Raw genomic sequence first — 20,745 nt, 5'->3', positions numbered from 1 at the left:
GCTTCAAAATGGTGTTAATGGGAGGAAGGGTTAATAATACTACTGTGTTATGGTAATCTACTTTCACTAAACTACGAGGGACTTGTCTTATTTCTCTGTAAGTTTTTACTAATTATTGAAGACACCTTGAGGTGGGGGGAAAAAAACACAATGAAAGGAAGGTTAACAGGCTCATCCCTCGTAGTTGTCCAGTGTCAGGGGTTACCTGGCCGATGGTCGCCTTATGTCCAATCACCTCACTCTCTGGCTGTTGTCCCGCCTCCTCCTCTAAGGTGTAATAATAATCCGTCTCTTTCGGGGTGTGGTCAACCTCAGAGTAGGCAGGATCTATATCCTGATTGGGCGGGACCAAGCAGTGGGTGGGTTCAGGAGGAATTAAGCAGATTTGATTGGGAGAGAGTGGTTAGTTTGAAGCTAGATTATGATAAACTGCAGAGAGTGTAAACAATTGTACGCTTGCCAGACAGAGCGAGAAGCCTTCTGGCAAAACGCCATTGTTTCAACACTATAATGAATTGGGTTAAAGAGAACTTGAAGCTGGAATCCAAATCTTGACGACATAAACCATATCATTTGTATGGTTTCTCAGATTTGTCAAGATTCACTGTCCCAGACAAAACTCTCTTTTAGAGATTCCTTAAATGCCACAATGCCATGATTAAGTATTTACAGGGTCTTTGCATAGACAGAGAGCTGATACTCAACTAAACATCAGATGATGACCAGATTTAAGATCATCATCATGGCAACATATAATTAAAAAAATAAACACATAAGCTACATTATTGTTTTCCTGTTAAATGGGACAGATTTTCAACAAAGAAAAACACAGACACAGCACATAACCACAATTCACAGCCTCACAGAAAGAAAAACCGACTAAAATGAGAGACATTTCTCTCATTTTCATACAGTTATACTAAGACTACTGAACATACTTTCCACGGTCATCTTCGAAGATTAGAAATGAGATTATGGCAGAGATATCGGCATTAGAAATGCAGATATTCCAAATTTACATATATTTTGAGCACAAAGCGGCTCTAGACCTGCACTATGACAGAACCTGTATTCTTTTCTGTGAGACTGCATTACTCATATTTTTTTCAAATATGATCCATACAGGAGCATTTCAGATAGAAGATACAAAAGGACAAGCAGGAAGAAGAAAAAAAACAGACAGAGGGAAGGATGAGAAGTATGGGTTGTGTCATCTAGAACTCTGCAAAGACTTGGGTTTTATGTGTGGGTGTTTTACCAACAAGATACTTTACTGTTTGCATGCGTATATTTATAACGCTACTCACTACTCTCTATCAACTAGTGAGAGGGATGACAGTAGGACGTGTGTAGACCTGGAGAGGAGACTGGAGTCACAGGAGATCGAATGGGAAACAGACAGAAGACTGTGAAAATAGTCATGCGGTAACATCACAGTCTCTTATATCATATTGGTCCTCCTCATCTCGTAGATCATATGATATATGGAACGCTGGAGAAAGAGCCAGATTAGTATGTGCCAAAATCACGTCTGGGGAACAGCCTGTCACCTCGGAGGTTTTACACAGTTTCCTCCCTTACTCTTCCATAACATTCTCCCCTTTTAGAGGGTGTAAGGTTAACCAAATACAAATGAGCGAACTACAACCAAATCCTGCTGCCCATCTTTTGAAAGACTGCTTTTTTGGTAACCCAACAGAGTTACTACAATATGCAGCTCTACCTGTATTAGCAATATAATAATACTCTATATTATGCTGACATGATGAATAACAGATATTTCACTGTGTTCACTAATTCACTAATCAGTGGATGTTGCTGAAGAAATTTAACCCTTTATGGTTTCAATCTTAATACTTACGATCTAACCAATCTGGTAAAGTCTCTATCACAAATTAAACACAGACCAGACAAAAAATTTTTAAAAAGCATTACCATTAACCCTGCCAACTTAAACTTACATGAGCCTACAAATTCTACAGTAACCTAATCTTACACAAAACCTCTCCCCATGTGTAAAAACCTGAATGGTGTGAGACAAACTCCCCAGAGCGGTGAGATTGGGAATACTGCTCTGGTCAGCCAACACGGGCTCTTGATTTTATACCTGCTGATAACCATTGGTCGGTTTCTTCTTTGGTTTCTCCGGTACGGAGAGGACGGTGCCACTGACCGCAGCCTTGTCGAACGGTGGGAAATTTTTGGACATGGATTTGACATTATTGACGTCTAGCACCACCTTGGTTTTCTCCGGCTTCGGTGGAATGGGGACAGGCAAAGGTAAAGGAACAGGTGCAGGTGTAGGCTGTGGAGCTGGCGTCTCTTTCTTGGGCGCGGGGGGCTTTTGGATAACAGTGGCTTCTGGTTTAGGTGCTGACACTTTGACCTCAGTTTTTTCAACCTGGACTTTGACTGTTTCAGTTTTTGTAGCTTCTGCCTTTGCAGGAGGGGCTTTGACCTCAACCTTTTCTGTTACTTTTGGTTTTGCGACAGCTGGCTTGACCTCAGTTTTTTTTAAATCTACTTTGACCACTTCCATTTTAGTAACTTTTGGCTTTGCAGTGGATGGTTTGATTTCAGTTTTCTCTGCTTTAACTGTATCAGTCTTTATTTCTTTGACTTTGGTTGTCTCTGTTTTTACAAGTTTTACTTTACTGACCTTTGTCTTTGCCTGCTCAGCTTTTGCTGTTTCGACTGTGGTGGTCACTGTTTTTTCTGGTTTGGTTTTGGTGACTTCTGTTTTTTCTGTAACAACTTTGCTAACAATAGGTTTTTCTGCCTTTGCCACATCTGCTTTTTTGGTTTCTGCTGGTTTATCTTCTTTACCATTAGCTTTCTTTCCCTCTGGAGCTTTGCCATTGCTCTTTGCTTTGGCATCACCATTTACTTTTTTATCCTCTGCTGCCTTACCATTGCCATTGGCCTTTTTCTCTACAGTTGTTTCCTCAACTACTTTGTTATTAGCCTTTTTCTCTACAGCTACTTTACCATTGGCTGTCTTCTCAGCTGCTTTACCATTTGCCTTTTTCTCCTCAACTGCCTTGCCAGTGGTTGTTTTCTCTTCAACTGTCTTGCCATTGACCTTGCCATTTTTCACCTCAACAGCTTTGCCATTGGCCTTTTTCTCCTCAACTGCTTTTCCATTTGTCTTTTTCTCTTCAGCTGGTTTACCATTGGCCTTTTTCTCTACAGCTGCTTTGCCATTGGCTGGTTTCTCCTCAACCACTTTGCCATTGGTTGGTTTTTCCTCAACCACTTTGCCATTGGCTGGTTTCTCCTCAACTGCTTTGCCATTGGCTTTTTTCTCCTCAACTGCTTTTCCATTGGACTTCTCCTCAACTGCTTTTCCATTGGCCTTTTTCTCCTCAACTGCTTTTCCATTGGCCTTTTTCTCCTCAACTGCTTTGCCATTGGCCTTTTTCTCTTCAACTTGTTTACCATTGACCTTTTTCTCCTCAGCTGCTTTACCATTGGCTGCTTTCTCCTCAACTGATTTGCCATTGGCTTTAGTAGCACCATTGGCTTTTTTCAATTCAACAGTTTTTCCATTTCCATTGCCTTTTTTCTCATCTGCTGTTTTGCCATTCCCATTAGCTGCAGCTTGACTACTAACTGTAGGCTTGACTGCCTTTCCATTACCATTGCCATTCACTTTTTTCTCTTCAGTTGGTTTGCCATTAGCTTTAGCATTGCCGTTGACTTTAGCCTCACCGTTAGCTTTAGCTTCACCATTTACTTTAGCCTCACCATTGACTTTTTTCTCTTCTACAGCTTTGCCATTGCCATTGGCTTTTTTTTCACCACCATTTTTGGGGGCTGGTGTGGCTTTCGGTTCAGGTCCTGTTTTAGCTGCTGCAGTTGGTTTGATCTTTGACAGAAGGATTTGTACAGCGGTTGGTTTGACTTTGGCTGGGCTCAGTTTTGTCGCTGGTGTGTCAGTAGAGGGGGACCCTGCCTTAGCAGATGTAGTTAACTTGGCTGTGTTAGCTTTTGCCTTAACTACTTTTACTAGGACAGATTTAGCTTTCTCTAGAGCAGGTTTTGAAGGGGAAGGCTTGACTAACGCAGGCTTAGATTTAACCAGGGTTGGTTTGGGCTTTTCGGATTTGCCATCAGGAGTTTTGCTTTCCTAATTTTGTATTGTGTTGTTTCATGTGTTGTATTAAGTTATTGTATTGTGTTTTGCAAAGTGATGAGTTGAGAAAGGATCAGAGTAAAAGAGAGAGTAAAAGAGAGAGGGAGAAAGAAAGAGGGATGGGAGGGGTTGAAAGCAGTGGGGATGGACAGAAAGAGAGAGAAAGACAAGGGATGATGCTTTGAGACATGATAATGACATAGCTGATGCTTTGCTGATTGATGGAGATTCCTCTGGCATTACTGGATACAGCAACGATGGAGACTCACATGGGTTTCTGTTTTTGTTCAATCGGGTATGATGTGCAATTCCAGAAAATTCTTTACAGCTGACAGAGATATTCCAGGTCAGGACATCCACATCGTGTTTTTAGTGGACCCACCTCCACCCCCATTATAGAGTAAAATCACTCATACTGTTTTCTCCAGTAATGCCATTCTCCACATTTTAAAAAAGCTGCAATTTTATGCAGTATAAGGATTCGAGGCAGTGTTTTTTTGTTGTTTTGTTTTTCAATTATTATTATTATTTTGTGGGGGGCACTTGGGAAATGTGTGCTTGGATTAAAGCTTGTTTTGCTGATTCACTTTTGTGTGACAGTCACACTGAGCTGTCCAACTGCGCAGAGGAAGAGTGTGTGCTAAGAGCTGACAGCAATACTTTACATTAGACAGTTTTATTTAGCCATTCAATAAAGCCTTTAGAAATGGTGCTGGAGCTGGTGCTAAATGTCATGTAAAAATGAACTCAAGATCTCCATCGCTGCTGATTGGGTTGTTATGACACATTCATCTATAAAGGCTTTAAAAAAGGTTAATGTTAAACTACCTAATATAAAATGTCATTTAGCAGACAAGCAGTCGCATGGGCCAGACAAGATAAGTCTGGCAGAAAGTTCTGGTAGAAAAAAAAGCATACAAAACGCACACAGACAAAAGGGGGAAAAAAACTACTGGATACTTATGACTCAAAGATGATGTGAAAACTGAAGACTTTCAAGCACAAAACATCAAGAAACACACCAGGCATGAGAGTATACAAGGCAAGCAAGATAATACAAAGCAGAAATCACTGGACGCAGGTAAAATAGAACAATTAGCCAAACACATACTCTGTGCACAGATGAGTCAGATGACCCATTTGTAAGAGTGTAAACTGACACGTATGTAGAGAAAAACAACATATATGACGTAGAGTACATTGACACATATGTAAGGTGAGCTGACGCAGAGAATTCACGAGCACCAACAAGAAGACACAAACATGGTACAAACAAAAACAAAAACAGATGATGGATACATGCATGAACGATCAGACACAGGCCTAACAAAAGAGTCTAGAAAGACTTGTAACATGCACACTAGACTGCAAGGTGTGTTAACATAGCTAACAAGGATTATAAAAATCAATCAATCAATCAATACAAGAGAGGTGCTTAGGGGCCATTAAGACAGGACATGATTTTTTTTTTTTTGCTCCGCAAAAGCTGAACAGTTTTCAGCATTAGATTAACTGCACATCTTGAACCAGTTTTAACACATCTAAATTACACACATCTGCATCACTCAGTTATTTAGTTCATACCGTATGCAGATACTAAAGGCCTCGGCTGCAGCCTCACAGTTTTGAGGCTTTTTGCATTTCTACTTGCACAAGTGGATTTCACGCAAACAAATTGCAGATGTTATTTGATGTATTATTATTTGATATTGATTTGATGATTCATATTAACAAAACTGCCATTTTTTGTTAAAAACAAATAAAATACAAATACATTATTTACAAGTACTACATCTGTTTTAAATAAACAGGCCAATATGGTTGGCGAAAAAACACGAGAAAATGCAAAAATTCAACAAATACAGGCTAATGATTTCTTTAGCATTGTAAATGTATCGCCCAGAATGTTGTTGTTAAATTAATTAAAGTGCAGGTTCCTGTGTGAATAGCCCCTAAATCATTTTACTGTGACTGTGAAGTACCATTTTTATTGTACATTTCTCTGAGAAAAATGCCCAGGATTACACAAATCACGATCTTTCTACGGGCTTTCATTTTTCAGAAACTATCCTCCGTTGTAATATTCAAAAAGCCAGTGATCATTACAAGATTCACTGCTTGAATGTGTCTAATTAATCTGTTTAATCTATTTTCTCCTTCGCAGTAAGACAGTGCAGCCAGCGTCTGTGTGGGGACAAAACTGCAAATCCCAAGTCCCTAGTGCCCCTTGACTGAATGTACACAGACATTTAAACACGCATATACATAAACACACCTATATAAACACGCACACAAACACATACCTTCCCCCCCCCCCCACACACACACACATGTATATACACACACACATATATATACGTATATATATATATTTATGTAACACAAATATATGAGGAGGACGTGTTGATCACATAAACACAACACAGATATGACAGGAGCACGGTGTTAATGAGGTGATACGAGTGAGATAAGACGAGGGGACACAGGGGAACAGATGGGAATGATCTAAGCCATAACATGTGCCGGAGTCATGAAGGGAAGGATGGAGTGATGGATAGAGAGAGAGAGGGAGTAGTTTTCCCTTTTAGAGTTTATAGCTGAACAGTGCTGATATGCTCACAACCTTTAAAACAGTGAGGAATTTCATTTCATTTTACTTATGTCAGTGAGAAAACTGGATGTCCAGTCATCTGAACTCTCTTCAACTCAATTTTACGCTACTCGTCCAACGGTGGGACTTCCCTTTTATTTCTCCATCTCTCTCTCTCTCTCTCTCTCTTTCTCTCTCTCTCTCTCTCTCTCTCTCTCTCTCTCTCTCTTCCCCTCTCCTCTTGCCCCTCACACTCTACTCTCTTGCTCCCTCTTTACCTGTTGGGTGGGGGCTTCTGTTTGGGGGGAGGGAGAGATGGATGAGAGGGTTGGGGCTCCGGTGGTTTCTTCATAATAATAGGGGTATTCATAGTCATCCCGCTCTTCATCAAAGTACTGAGAGAAATGGGGGATGGGGGAGAGAGGTATGAAGCCAGTGGAATGCTTGGGAGGAAAGAGAGGGCACGTGAACAGCTGAGAGCAGGGTTACGGAGAGACAGACAGAATGAAAGATATAGCACAGGAAGAGAAGAAAGGAGGATTAGGGTTAGACAGAAAGATAAAGAGAGTGAGGACAGTAGACAGGTGGGATGGATATGTATGAGGGCAACAGCACATTAAAAAAATAAATAAAAATAATGAAAGCATGGTTTTTCTGTTCACTGAGGGTTTGCAGAGTCACATGATTCTGCCATAGCATTAAAGTAAAACTCACAGAGAACATTCTGGAACAAAATGAGGGTTAGCTTTTGTGTTTCCCTAGAGGAAAACAGTTTTAGAATCTGTATATGATCACAAAGGGGAGAATACATCAAACTTGAAGATGTATTTTCAACATGTTTTTTTTTAATGTGCCAATTATATTAAAAATACATTGCTATAAGCAGCAGAATATTAAAAGTTTTGAATTATGTTCAACATGGTAGGGTTTTTGTTTTTATCAGTGATTTAAAGTTACATCATGTAGACACATCCATATAAAAAGATAAATGACTGAATAAGCCATTAGGAAGAGGGAGGAAGCTGACAGATGCGTGAGGAGCCACTTTGATGATTTTTCAGAGCTGTAGATGAATGAGAGGGATCCGCCCATCTGAATAGTGTGGAAGTGTTTCCTTAAGACATGTGTTATTCAGTTCCAGGTCTGCGGGACCCTTTTATTTATCTATTTATTTATTTATTTATTTATGCTTGTGCTTAGCATTAGCTCACCTGAGCCAACTATGTCAGGTGTGTTAGTGCTGGAAACCAGTCAAACCACACAGTCTGGTGGGTCCCTCATATACCGAAATTGAAAAACACTACTTTAAAGTGCTTGCAGCACAGAACTGAAACTGAAGAAGCTGATGAATATCAAATGGCGCAGTTTTCCTTAAGAAAACTAAGTGTGAAGGCTGCATGTTTCACACTGCTGTGCTGGATTCTGCTTGTGTAGTGTTGTGACGTCCCGATTAGTTTTTGTATTGTGGTTTCCTTCGTATATTCCAAGCTTTTATCACCAAGCACTATAGTGTTCTATAACTTATCACAAAATAAGAGCCTTGAGATTGGTTTTCAACTTGAGGTCCACCTGTATTAGTTATACATCACTACTCATTTATTCTCAGCTCAAACGCTGAGTTCCTATAAGAACTGAATACCAAGCATGCGTTTCTCATGTCGGGAAACCAACCCAGCCTAACCCACTCATCACTCGTAACAAAGCCTAAGTCGTCACTGGTAACAGCGGCTGTGTGTGAGAGAGTTGTGTTTAGTCACTCACGTAGGTGTTGGGGTCCTGGGCCTGGGTCTTGGGCAGTGGAGAGTCACAGTCGGGGCTGTAGTGCTCACAGAAGTCGTACGCTGCCTGAGGGTTGGAGGCAATCAGCAGCTGCTGGATGTCACCCTGTGGCACACGAAAGGACGGAAAATGAATTGAAACACTCAGGTGTAAGGGGAAGAGATTTTTCTGTCAAGTCATAAATACATACTGACGTTATTCGATTACTGCCCAGTAACAGCTCAGATGGACCATAGTGAAATGATTTAACACAGGGTTGATTATGATTAAGCTTTAAAAATTAGCCGATGCCTTTAGCAGGTTTGAATTATAGAAGTTTCATAATAACTTGTGTCATCTTTGCTTTGAATATATGTAGGCTCCCTGCCACCACTGGAAATATTCTTGTCTTGCACAGACAGCTTCAGGGTCTTGGTCCCACTGTGAGATAAAGTAGCTTCACCTCAGATTTACTGTACAATAAACTCTTCCCAAACCACTGCGGCTCTCCATGTTAAAGCCTCCCCTCTTCAGAGTCACTGGCCTGTGTGCCTTTAGTCTGACCTGGAAGACTTCCTCGTCCAGCAGGCGAGCCCCAAACACAGTGATGCCCTTGGTGTCCACGACGGGGTGGTTGCTACGGGGCAGAGGCTTGGTCATACGCTTTTTGCAGTCGAGGAGCAGGGTCACGTTCTTCTTCTGGACAGAGATGGCAATGCGGTGCCACCTAGGGGCCAGGAGAGGTTATAGCAAGAGTGTGGGAATGTGACAGCAACAGCAACTACTGCAGAATGTTTTTGTCTGTGTGAGGATGTGGCGTAGTGATGGGATCTGGTGATGTGTGTCAGCTTTGGTGGCTATTCAGTTTAGTAAGTTGAGAATTTGTCCATGTCTTAGAATTATAAAGCTGAATTATTTTGACATGCCCATTCTTTTCAGCACACGTTTACCAAAAGAGAGAGAGAGAGAAAGAGAGAGATGGGCTAAATCTGGGTTAAAACAGGGTTAAAGTTACTGACTTGCCGTCGGCCAGGTTGACGCCCCTGAAGAGTGGGTAGTCCTCTGGAGCGGGTTTACGGCTCTGGTCTTCGTACAGGAAGACAGGAGAGCGTCCCAACTCCAGGCCCAGCTGCTGCACACCCTGTTCATTATAGATGGACAAGAGGAAGGCCTGCAGCCCTGCTTTAGCCTTCACCAGGGTCATGATGGAGAAGTTCTCTGGGAAGCGACCTGGAGAAGAGAAGAGGAGAGGGAGGACAGGGGAGAGAAGTGTGTGTGTGACAGAGAGAGAGAGAGAGAGAGAGAGAGGAGAGGGGGAGGTCATAATGATAAAAGAGAAGAAAGGGAAGGAATAGTAAGGAAAGAATGAAGATGGTCCAGAGTTGGACGCAAGAGAGAAGCGAAACAGAGGAGCAAGGTTAAGAATAGTATGCAAGAGAAAGAAAGGTAGAAAAAAAGAAGAAAAGAAAAAACACCTCATAATAAAGGTTCTATAAAAATGTCTGGGACTTAACACTGCAGCCAGACAAGGTAAGATTTTAATCACAGGTAATGAGTAGGAACGTAAAATTACAGACTAAAATAAAACGAGCAGAAAAATGTCTCTCATCCTTCCCAGGACTCTTTTCATGAACGCATAAACGCCATCTGTGAACACTTCCTTAGTGCCCCCCCCCCCCCCTCTAACCGTGTTACCCCCTCAAAGAACTCTGTGAAATGCACCAGCCTATTTTGATGGTTTAATTATACATTTGAAAGCCAAACGATTTTCATGCAACTTAACAGGCATAACGATCCCACTGAATGTAACTGTGGAACAAACAGAGGGAAAAATGGTCATAAAACCAAAGTATGAAATCTATATTAAAAAAAAGAAATACACAGTGCATATAAAAGGCAATGAAATTCCACTTTTCCTCAACAAATCATACTGTATGTACCAAACAATGTGAGCTCTTTGCAAGAAATGCAGTTAAGTAAACCCACTCCACTTCAATTTTCCTTTCATTTTCCTTTTGTCCCGCCTTCCACCTGATCTGATGTTGTTTTTCCCATACACCTCCCACACTTCAGTCAGTCCTACAATCATTTTATCTTCCCTTTCAACAACGGACTTATTTTCCTCTCTCATCTAAAAAATAAGGGTCCTGTTTGTCCCATGGAAGCAGGTGTGTGAGCACCATCGCTGACACTGAGAGCTTGGTTTGTGATAAAACCCTGCTGAACTTAAACCTTGTGGGCTACAGTTGAACAGTCCTACAAAGTAAGCAAGAAAATCTCAAATCTGACATTTGGTATCCTGTATTGTCTTTCCTCTGGTATACCCCTCTATTCCAAATGACTGAATAATTATCATCATAATAATAATAATTTATGATGCCTAAGTCACGTCATTCCTCGTCATCTCTCCGATGAACAGAGAGCTGGATAAAGGTGAAGGTGAAGTGGTGATGGATGGATGAAGTAAAACAGGGACGGGGGGGGGTTCAGTACCTGAGAAGAGCTGCTTGGTGGGTGCTGAGATCTGGGCCTTCTTGGTGATGCGGTAGGCGTGGTCAGGAGTGCCGGCACGGCGGGATGTACAGAAGCCTGGAACCTTCTGTACACCCTCGGGAAGAGAGGGCAGCTGCAGCACCCGCAAGACATCCACCGGGTCTGAGAGAGAGAGCAAGGGAGAGAGACAGGCAGGGAGAGAGAGAGAGGGGGAGAGAGACAGGGAGGGAGAGAGAGAGCGAGGGAGAGAGAGGGGGAGCGAGACAGGGAGAGAGAAGGAGAGAGGGGGAGAAAGAGAGAGGGGGAGAGAGACAGGCAGGGAGAGAGAGAGAGGGGGAGAGAGACAGGGAGGGAGAGAGAGAGAGGGGGAGAGAGACAGGCAGGGAGAGAGAGAGAGGGGGAGAGAGACAGGGAGGGAGAGAGAGAGAGGGGGAGAAAGAGAGAGGGGGAGAGAGACAGGGAGGGAGAGGGAGAGAGGGGGAGCGAGACAGGGAGGGAGAGAGAGGGAGAGAGGGATCACAAAATAGTGATCAACTCTTGTCTATATCTTAGTAGATAACATAATTTATGCAATTAAACCAAAATACAACTGTTATCTTTAAATAACCATGAATGTTTGAATATTTCAGCATCAGTGAACTGGGTGTGATTTTTACATATAGGTGCTCATAGAGAGGAAAGGCTAACATTAGAAAATACTGTTACTAATATATATTTCCAAAGACTCAGTGTATAGTGATGCTGACCAACAGTCTGAAAATCTTTTTCGATCAGTCACATGAAAATTCTCTGGCCACTCAGATCACAATAGAACACATAAAGAAAATGCATTCAAGTCCAGTATTTTAGATTTTTGTTCAAACATTTCTGGGTTTTTTTTTTTGTTTGTTTGTTTGTTTTTTAGACTTTTATTCAAACTTTTTTTGTTTGTTTGTTTGTTTTTACATCAGCAAGTGCACTGGCTGTTCAACAGTAACCACACAAAATATTCCCTTTTATTTTCCTCCAAACCCTGATACTGCTATAGAAAATTCTGTAAAAAAAAAAAAAAAAAAGAGTATTTGAGATATGTGGCATGCACTGGTTCCTATGGAAAAGGACTTGAGTTCTGCTCAATTCCAGAGGGAAAAGACTTCGCTAGACTGTTGCAAAGTTATACAGCATTCAAGGATGGCAATCCGAAAGAAAAACTTCATCTTCCTGCGTGAGTCTTACAGATGGAGTTCTCTAAGGTTGTGGCATTTTCACCCTATAGTTGTTTTTGGCTGCTCTTTGCAGACCTGTGTGGGATCAAAGTGAATTTTCCTACAGTCTAAATTTATTTTACGGCGTGCCGAAGTGTAACAGAGCCTAAAGTCTTTAACATGGCAATGTGTTATTTGGCTACGATCAAATCACCACTCTGTCATTTGAACCTCTTCAAGAACACAAGAATTTCAATTCATTTCTAATTGGTGGCTTGAGACCACTGGAAGGTCCTGCCAAAGATTTCTATAATTCCACAGCACATTTGCCAGAGGACAGCCTACATTCATAGAAAAGTCAAGTGACTGGATAAAACATTTATGTAGTAACAAGTGCACGTTGCTCGGGCGACAGATGACAAGATCAAATAACGTTGCAGTATTGTTTGAATATCTTAATGCATGCTATATTGACAGGGTATAATGTGATCCAGTTTGTTAATGGTTCTTTTATAGAGTAAATATTGTGGGAAGGGCATAATTTAGTAAATGCCATGCATGTCGACAAGCTGACCAGCACAGAGCCAGACAGATTAGGGAATCGGTTTGGAACAGCTCAGATGGCCACTCCAACTGAATAACCAGAATCAAAATCCTGTCCTATAAATACTAGAGAGAGACAGAGAGAGAGAGAGAGAGAGAGAGAGAGAGAGAGAAAGTAAGCAGATGGTAGATTTAAACTCTAGCCACTGTATCAGATTCCAGAGTGAGGATTGAACCACACAATGTGGGCCTCTGTTTCGGTCCTCTCTCTCTCTCTCTCTCTCTCTCTCCCTCTCTCTCTCTCTCTCCCTCTCTCACACGTACAAATACAACAAAACACACACTCTTGGCTGTGCTTTGAGCTCTCTTGTCAGGGCACTTGAAACATGGCAGGAGTCCCTAAAGTTAAGTTCACAAAAACATTTCCTGGTTTTAAAAAAGAAAAATACAAATGTATGGGATGAAGAGGGGCAGAAATTGGAGGAGACAGGGCAGGTAATGGAGGGGTCTAGAAACTATTTCCATTTTACTATGCTAACTATGCACTTACACACATACACTCGCGCGCGTGCATACACACACACACACACACCATCTCCTTAGTATAAAATTGTGTTTGCCATTGGTGTATTACAACTCCATTGACAGCTTTTAAAATCAACAGAAAACTCGCTCAATCACTGTTCTTTCAAAGACATACTGATTGTAATAATATGATCATTGTAAGGAGATCACCACTTGCTGAAACAAGTATTAGCAGTAGTGATATGTAATGTCACAGAATACCACAGGACATCATCAGACACTATACAATGTCAGAGCAGGAAGACTGGCAGAGCAAAGAGTTCAGTGACATTAACATGAAACACAAACTCATTTTTTATTGCTGTATGATAGCAGTATAAAGTCAAAGTGTCACCTAAGTCCCGTGGATTGGCTCATCTGACACCAAGGGTTCTGAGATGAATCTCACACAGATACACAAACTCAAACAAAGAAAGGAGAGAAGAGAAGAGAAGAGAAGAGAAGAGAAGAGAAGAGAAGAGAAGAGAAGAGAAGAGAAGAGAAGAGAAGAGTTTACACAGAACCCCAATACTGTGAGCTCATCTTAAACAAACCATGTTCACCAACAAACCCCTGGAGGACACTGGTGACCAATGACCAACGACCAACTTTAGGCCCAAATAGCTCTTTGACAAAAACTTTGTACAAACAGAGGAACTGCAAACACAAATGTGGACAAGCATTCACCAAATACACACACACTAAACAATGCAGCCTGAGACCAAACCCATTTGACACTCATGTTGACCTCACAGTGGCACTAGACACCAGCAATGCAAGACTCCTGTACAGACAAAAGAATGGACAAGGGAGAACATTCTGGAGCATCCGTAATTTCACCCTTTGGACAGCCTGTCTCTCCCCTCTGTGACCCCTGGTGCTCTACGCAACCATCTCTTCCCTTCTCCCTCTCTTTATTCTGAGGGGTTTTCGAGTAACAGTGTAAAATACCAACAAGACATAGCACCTGACACCCTGACCTACCGTAACTCTCACACAAAGTTGCTATTGTCTTTCTTTTAAGAGAGAAAGAGAGAGGGGGGGAGGACTCAGTGAAAGTGACAACAAACCTCAGCTACAAAAAGAAGGACAAAACTAGACACAACACACACCCCCGCTTTGTTTCCTCTCTGGGTAGTCAGGCGCCTGCGTGCAGCTCCGCCTGGAGTTTGTAATTCAGATGATCATCCTCTATATTTACCATTTATTTATAATACAACATGTTCACAGACAGAAAAACCATCATGACTGCTCTGGAATATAATGTAGGGTTACCCAGACATGCTATAAATATAAACATGCATTTAATAGGTTGAGAACATAAAAAGATTGCTGACTGAGATGAGAGGTTTTCCAGCTTTGTCTGGAACGGGCACAGATACAGATGCAGTGTGCCGGCTAGGACAGGTTTAAAATATTAGATGTGTCTCTCAGCCAGTCATTGCAGAGTATCACAGTATAGGTGTCAAACACACAAGTACCTGCTGTAATACTGTAACGTAACATTCAAAGATGTACAAGAAAATTATTTCAGGTTTCGGAAGACTCATCCATGGGCCAATTTTACCATAAAATGAAGAAAAAAAGACAGAAAATTGAGTTGATAATCTGGAAGTGTGCTATGTTTGGACAGACTTCATTAAATTCTATATACTCTGAAAACCGCAGTGGTACAGCTCTGTCCACAGTCCCAGGTGGCAAACATTTAACCAAATCAGACTGAGAAGTAAATTAAAGAAAGAGAGGGAGGGAAATGGAAGGATGTAGGTCAACGTTCCACATAATTACAGTCCTACATCTGACAGAAAAAACCTATCTACTTTAATAAAGTCAAACTAAGGATATAATTTATGTTAGAAGCTCTACCACAGCTACTCAGAGCTCATAAAACTGTCTCATGAGGTCACATGACCATGACTGGTGAGTACAGCATAACTCAAAACACCAGGTTATAAATGACCTTAACGGCAGGTAACTGGATGAGGATTGGCTCTGTTTTGTATTCATTTGAACTATATCGTTTTTATATTGAAAAAATCTTGTAAAAGAATGAGCAGCATTATAAGAGTACCTGGAGTACAGGGCTAGTATTTAACAACCTCTCTCTCTCTGTCTGTGAGTGTGTGCGGTACACTGTGTGGTTAAGAATGAGTCAGAGGGCAGAGACGGTAGCAGGGAGACCAGACTCCCTGTGAGGTTGTGAGGTTGAACACACTGACCACAGGGCCTCTCTACCAAAAAGTCTGAGCCCTAAAATAAGAGAGAGAGACCAAGGGAGTGATTGTACAGATTCTCCACAACTCTCTCTATATATCTCTGTATATATCTCCCAATATACCCCTGCCTCTGACCTACCACAACGTATGGTCAGTCATGTTGCACTACTTATCTCTTCTCTGTTCTAGGCATTACATGTTAACGCAATGGACAAGGGGTTCACTCATTTCTTTGGTTGGTACTATTTATTACTTTGATAGCTAGAGCAATAAGTAAACTTCAGCATGAAATGGTTTTACGTTTAGTTTAAGCCCCTCTAAGGTCCATTCCTCTGAGTATTTTTTCTGTTTTTTATTCATTCATTCATTCATTCATTCATTCATTTATCTCAGTGCACCTGCGGAAGCTAGAGATCATCTTGAGAACATTTGGATTCATCCAATTAATAGAATATTCTGGAACTGTAACAGCACTAACATCCAACACTAATCTTTTAAAAAAGCACCCCCCCGCCTCCATCCTCTCACTCAAAGACAGAGGCAAATTCTCACCCACAATGGAGGCCCTCAGTACCTGTCAGTTCAAGAGTGGAATTTCCCAATGCAAAATTACCCCACACTTATAAACACTTTCACGGGAGAATTACCTTGACAACATGTGAGATTTGGATGATAATAAGGGGGTTTGTGAGTGTCTTTGAGAGAAAACTCTTGGTTAAGTGATGGTGTTGAAAAATGATGAGAGAAATACAGAGGCCAACAGATAAGCTTAGGCACTGTCTGCATTCCACTCCAGTCTGCCCCTACTCTAAATATATAGAGAGAATTTCACATCACATCACTGCACAGCTAAAACTCATTATGCAATCTAACATGAACGGATCAATTACTCTGCCCTGATATGAAAAGTATGACATCCTTTCAAAGTAGAGGAAAAGAGTGCAAATAATCGAAAAAACCAAATAAGTAACTCTTTGATAATATTTTATGTCACTTTTGCAGTTGATGAAAAGATTCAGTGGGTTGCTGGTGATGACACGTGTCAATAGATCTAACTAAGCAGTTCTGCTCAAATGCAAACAGATGTTTTATCCCTTTCTTCCTGTCTGAAAAACAATCTCAAATTTCTGCCTCCTAAGACCTGCAAACTCTCAAACATCCACATGAGCTAAACTAAAACAGTTTAAATTATGACAACAGCAACAACAACAACAAAAGAAAGAAACAAAATTGTATGGTTGATCAGTTTTGTTGTCAGTTTCCCATGCAATTTCTAGAAAGCCTCCAGGGCAAGATTTCTTGACTATCTCTGGCCCAGACCGCAAGACAGCACATCCTCAGCCAGGAGAACAGTTAAACTGTCACCAGTGGCATTTCTGTAAGTGCTCTCACCCACAAAGCAATGCTTTAGTGGTTAGCAGTGCTTTAGTGGTTAGCAGTGCTTTAGTGGTTAGCAATGCTTTAGTGGTTATAGCCACAGGGGCTCTTTTGTCACTGAACACCCGAGAGGTATTTGTATGGTATGATTTAATTCTGTACTCAAACGTGCTCTCTGCGAAATTACACCTGTCTCTCCAGATCAGCAGCAGTAATTTTACAAACTTAAAACACACACATGCATACATACACACACATACACGTGCACACACACACGCACACACACACACACACACACACACACACATTTACATTTCTCATTTCTTCTCTGTCACCCAACAGTAAACATTTGGGGCCCCCTCAAAGCCGTGAAAAGGTAATGACCAGGGAGACAGACTGAGAGAAGGCCTGTATTACACAGAGGAGATAAGAGATGGACTGGGGATGAGAGAGAGAGAGAGAGAGAGAGAGAGAGAACACGCAGGATGACTACAATACAGCATGGGAGAAATGCCAGTAGGGAGATAACAATTTCCAGAATACGCTGGACTCACACACAGGCACACACACACACACACACACACACACACACACACACACACACACACACACTTGCACGCTCACTTTCTCTCACGTGCATGCATGTAGTTGAATATTCTGGGCATTTCCTTGACACACAGTAGCTCCATTCAGCAGTCTGCTTCAGCATCAGGGCGTGAGTAAGGGAAAGTGGGGGGTAGGCGAGTGAGAGTGTTTTGGTTAGCCAAAGTGAGACAGACCGTTCTTTTACAGTGCTGGCTTTGAAACAAGGCTAAGGAACATCGATGTTAAATAAATATCCCTCCACCTACATTCTTCCCTCTCAAAAGCCTGCTTTGATTCCACCGTCAGTCTTCTGTCAGAACCATACTATAACCATATTTTCTCTCTTTCTATTTTGGCCTCTATTTTCATTACTCGGGTGGGGTCCTGAACTGTCGGTCATCACAGAAAATCAGCAGGCTGTCTTAAACCGACCCAGTGGCTTTACTGGATCTTCATTTTTTTTTTAAGTCCTTAACACTGGTGTCATGCACGCGCACAAAACCTGTGCAGTGTGCCTATCTGAAATCTGATCTCTCTCTCTCTCTCTCTCTCTCACGCTCGCACACGCACCGCACACACACACGCACACACACACACACACACACACTCAAACATGAGATAAAATATGGTAACGGTCCCGGTATACATCTTATTTAGAGACAATGAGATTTGTTCGCCCTTTGATCTGGAACCAGATTTAATTAGACAAAACAAAATTCACTGAACTGCCGCACTGACTCTGAGAAAAGGAAAAAATCCATCAGGTCCACATACGCAATTTGTATAAACAAAACTGTACAAAGCGCGCACACACAGAGACACTAACTCATTCACTCCACTCCTCGCTTATAGACTACCTCTCACAGAATCACATAGTGCCGTATAATAACCTATTCATAAAAGCAGAAATATTCAGACCTCCTCCAAAATACACACGGGTGTGTGATGAAGAAATAAGAGCAATCGAGTCAGAAAGTCAGAGCAATCGAGTCTGAAATTAGATCCCGAGCCAAAGAACACATGCGACGAGTCTAATTTAGCCAAGAGGTATCCAAGAGCTTATCACCAGTAGAGACTCACAAATCCGATCTCACCATTTACTTATTTAAGTTTGACCAACAACGGTGCATTGATTCTTCTGTCTCACCGTTTGAAAACAGACGAATGTCTCAAACGTTCAAGCGACTGTAGTCGGTGCATGTTATGGATAATTTCTTGCCTCTAAGACAGGAGTTCGACGCCTCGCTTAAACATATCTGCTCGGCCAGTGTTGCGTTGTCGTTTTTTAGATTTCATTCGTTCGTTCTTAAAAGTTTGCACTTGCTTTATTCTCCAATACGTTATCGATAAAAGGTATTTTTTTGACGACTCGATATAATTTTGTTTATAGGGGGAAAATTAGCTTACGACTTGATAAATTACTAACAATAAAGTAAGATCATCTGTAAACATGTGGGAATAATGAAACTCCACCCATCTTTTCGTCAACGCAAACAGAACGTAAATACGTACGGTTAAGAATAGTAATAGTAAAAAAAAGAGGATCAGAAACTGGAAAGTAAAATTTGGTCATAATGATGATTATTCCCAGCCTACGCCCACTTTCCCTTTCCGTTTAAACTATTACTTAATATTAACGTGATTAACGATCGTAATATTTTGGATTAAATGATGTGAAACACAGATAGGTTGGCAGTCTGAAGTGAAACAATGAAAGTCCCTTGTAGTGGCAAAAAGGGGGAACGTCGAGGGTGGAAAAATCAGAAGAGAAAAAAGTGCTGCCGTCGAACTGAAAAACTGAAAAAAAAAAAACTCTTCATAAACTGAAATGTTTGTCATAGAAGGACTTTGTCTTCAAGACACCTCACTGAAAGCTTGACATGATGAAAGGATGTGGGAGGATGAGGTGGGGTGCTAAGGGGCAGGTGACTATCAAAAAATCAGTTTGGGTAATGACAAAATGGCCCTGATTGGTTTGATGTAGCTTAGCTGTGGGGCCCCACTGATGTACGTAATAATTGCTAGAGGCCAAAATAAAATGTTCTCCGAGTAAATCACAACTTTTCTGAGGGAGAACCTTTTCGGTAAAACGCACCGTCCAAGCCCATGGCCCCGTCTGGATTAATGCAATATCCATGCGCAACGCTGGCTCATCACAGCGCAGGTTTCGTTGCAGTGGCCTAAAATTATGTAGTTTGTGAAGGCCCTCGAGAACGATCGTTAAGTGCAAGTTGATAATCAGTAAGAACACTAAAGAAAAAAAAAGCAAAATCCAGAGAAAAGCACCGAAATGCCGAAAAAATCGCTAAAATTTTTTAACCAACTGGAGTAGCTCTCAAAAGAAAATGGGGCACCTGTTCATAAATGACACCCAACACGGAATTCTCTCAGAATTCTCATGTGGAAAAGGCAAGTCTCAAAAGAAATGAGTAGAAAGAAAGAAATGTTTCCAAGTGGAAGTATACAGTGGAACTAGCCTCTTGTAAGACAGCCTCTCCATAACGCAGCAAGAAACGTTACAAAATGACATTCTCAGAACGTTATAATAAAATACATAAAATACTTTTAGGTATTTATTTGTCTCTATATTAACATAACGAAATACTTCTGGTCAAAACTTCAAAGACAGAAAAAAAAACAACTTACCTGCTCTAGTGAAGGGAGCTTGGCACAGGGTTAGCGCGAGGGTTACCAAGGCGAAGGAGGAAAGGTCCATGCGCCACGGTCTTCGCTTCTTCCGAATATCCATAGTTATCGAGTCTTAGGCGATGTGGTTGGACTACAAGGCAGGACAGTTTCAAATTAGAGTTGTCTTCTCTTACAGAAAGTCAGTCGAGCGAAGCTTCGACTGAACTTACTGTGAGACAAAAATGAAATAGTACGCCTTAAGAGACGTACGATAACGCACACCCACCTTGTCCTTAATAAGTTACCTATCTACCTATCCTATGTACAACACTTAAATACTAACAGGGGAACGGGTAATAAATATGTTGTTTTTTAGTTTAATCCCTAACGCTAAAGCCCCATTGAGTTAAAGGAGTGAACAGGAGTGCTGAAAGCGGAGAGAGCAGAGAGAGACTTAGAATCGCTCTCTCTCCCCTTCTCTCTCTTTCTCTCTCCCCCTTCTTACTTTCTCCCACGAAAACTGAGGGAGCGTGTGTGTGTGCGTGCGCGGAGAGAGAGAGGGTGAATGAGCGGGTGACACCTAGGGGAGAGGGAGGGAGAGCCCGTGGCTAGGTACGCCTATGGTACACGTTTGCTACGTGTGCAAATGAGCAGAAGGTGAAGGGAGAGAAA

At 41.6% G+C, this 20,745-nt stretch overlaps 1 protein-coding gene across 1 annotated transcript in view; it reads right to left on the bottom strand.

Moving 5' to 3' along the window:
• col11a2 (collagen, type XI, alpha 2) overlaps nucleotides 1-20,194 on the bottom strand; it is a 45,780-nt gene extending 25,586 nt beyond the window's left edge. Inside the window, exons 1-7 of the mRNA XM_030789708.1 lie at nucleotides 20,092-20,194; nucleotides 10,977-11,138; nucleotides 9,503-9,713; nucleotides 9,048-9,210; nucleotides 8,487-8,609; nucleotides 7,004-7,120; nucleotides 206-334 (exon numbers count right to left, since the gene is read on the bottom strand). Coding sequence (XP_030645568.1) covers nucleotides 206-334; nucleotides 7,004-7,120; nucleotides 8,487-8,609; nucleotides 9,048-9,210; nucleotides 9,503-9,713; nucleotides 10,977-11,138; nucleotides 20,092-20,194 — 1,008 coding nt within the window. The remainder of the gene's footprint in view (nucleotides 1-205; nucleotides 335-7,003; nucleotides 7,121-8,486; nucleotides 8,610-9,047; nucleotides 9,211-9,502; nucleotides 9,714-10,976; nucleotides 11,139-20,091) is intronic.
• Between the last annotated feature and the right edge of the window lie 551 nt (nucleotides 20,195-20,745).

The sequence above is a fragment of the Chanos chanos genome, chromosome 1, assembly GCF_902362185.1.
Source record: "Chanos chanos chromosome 1, fChaCha1.1, whole genome shotgun sequence".
NCBI classification, from domain to species: domain Eukaryota; kingdom Metazoa; phylum Chordata; class Actinopteri; order Gonorynchiformes; family Chanidae; genus Chanos; species Chanos chanos.
Note: the sequence above shows the minus strand (reverse complement) of the source record. Positions and strands in the feature narration are given on the sequence as shown.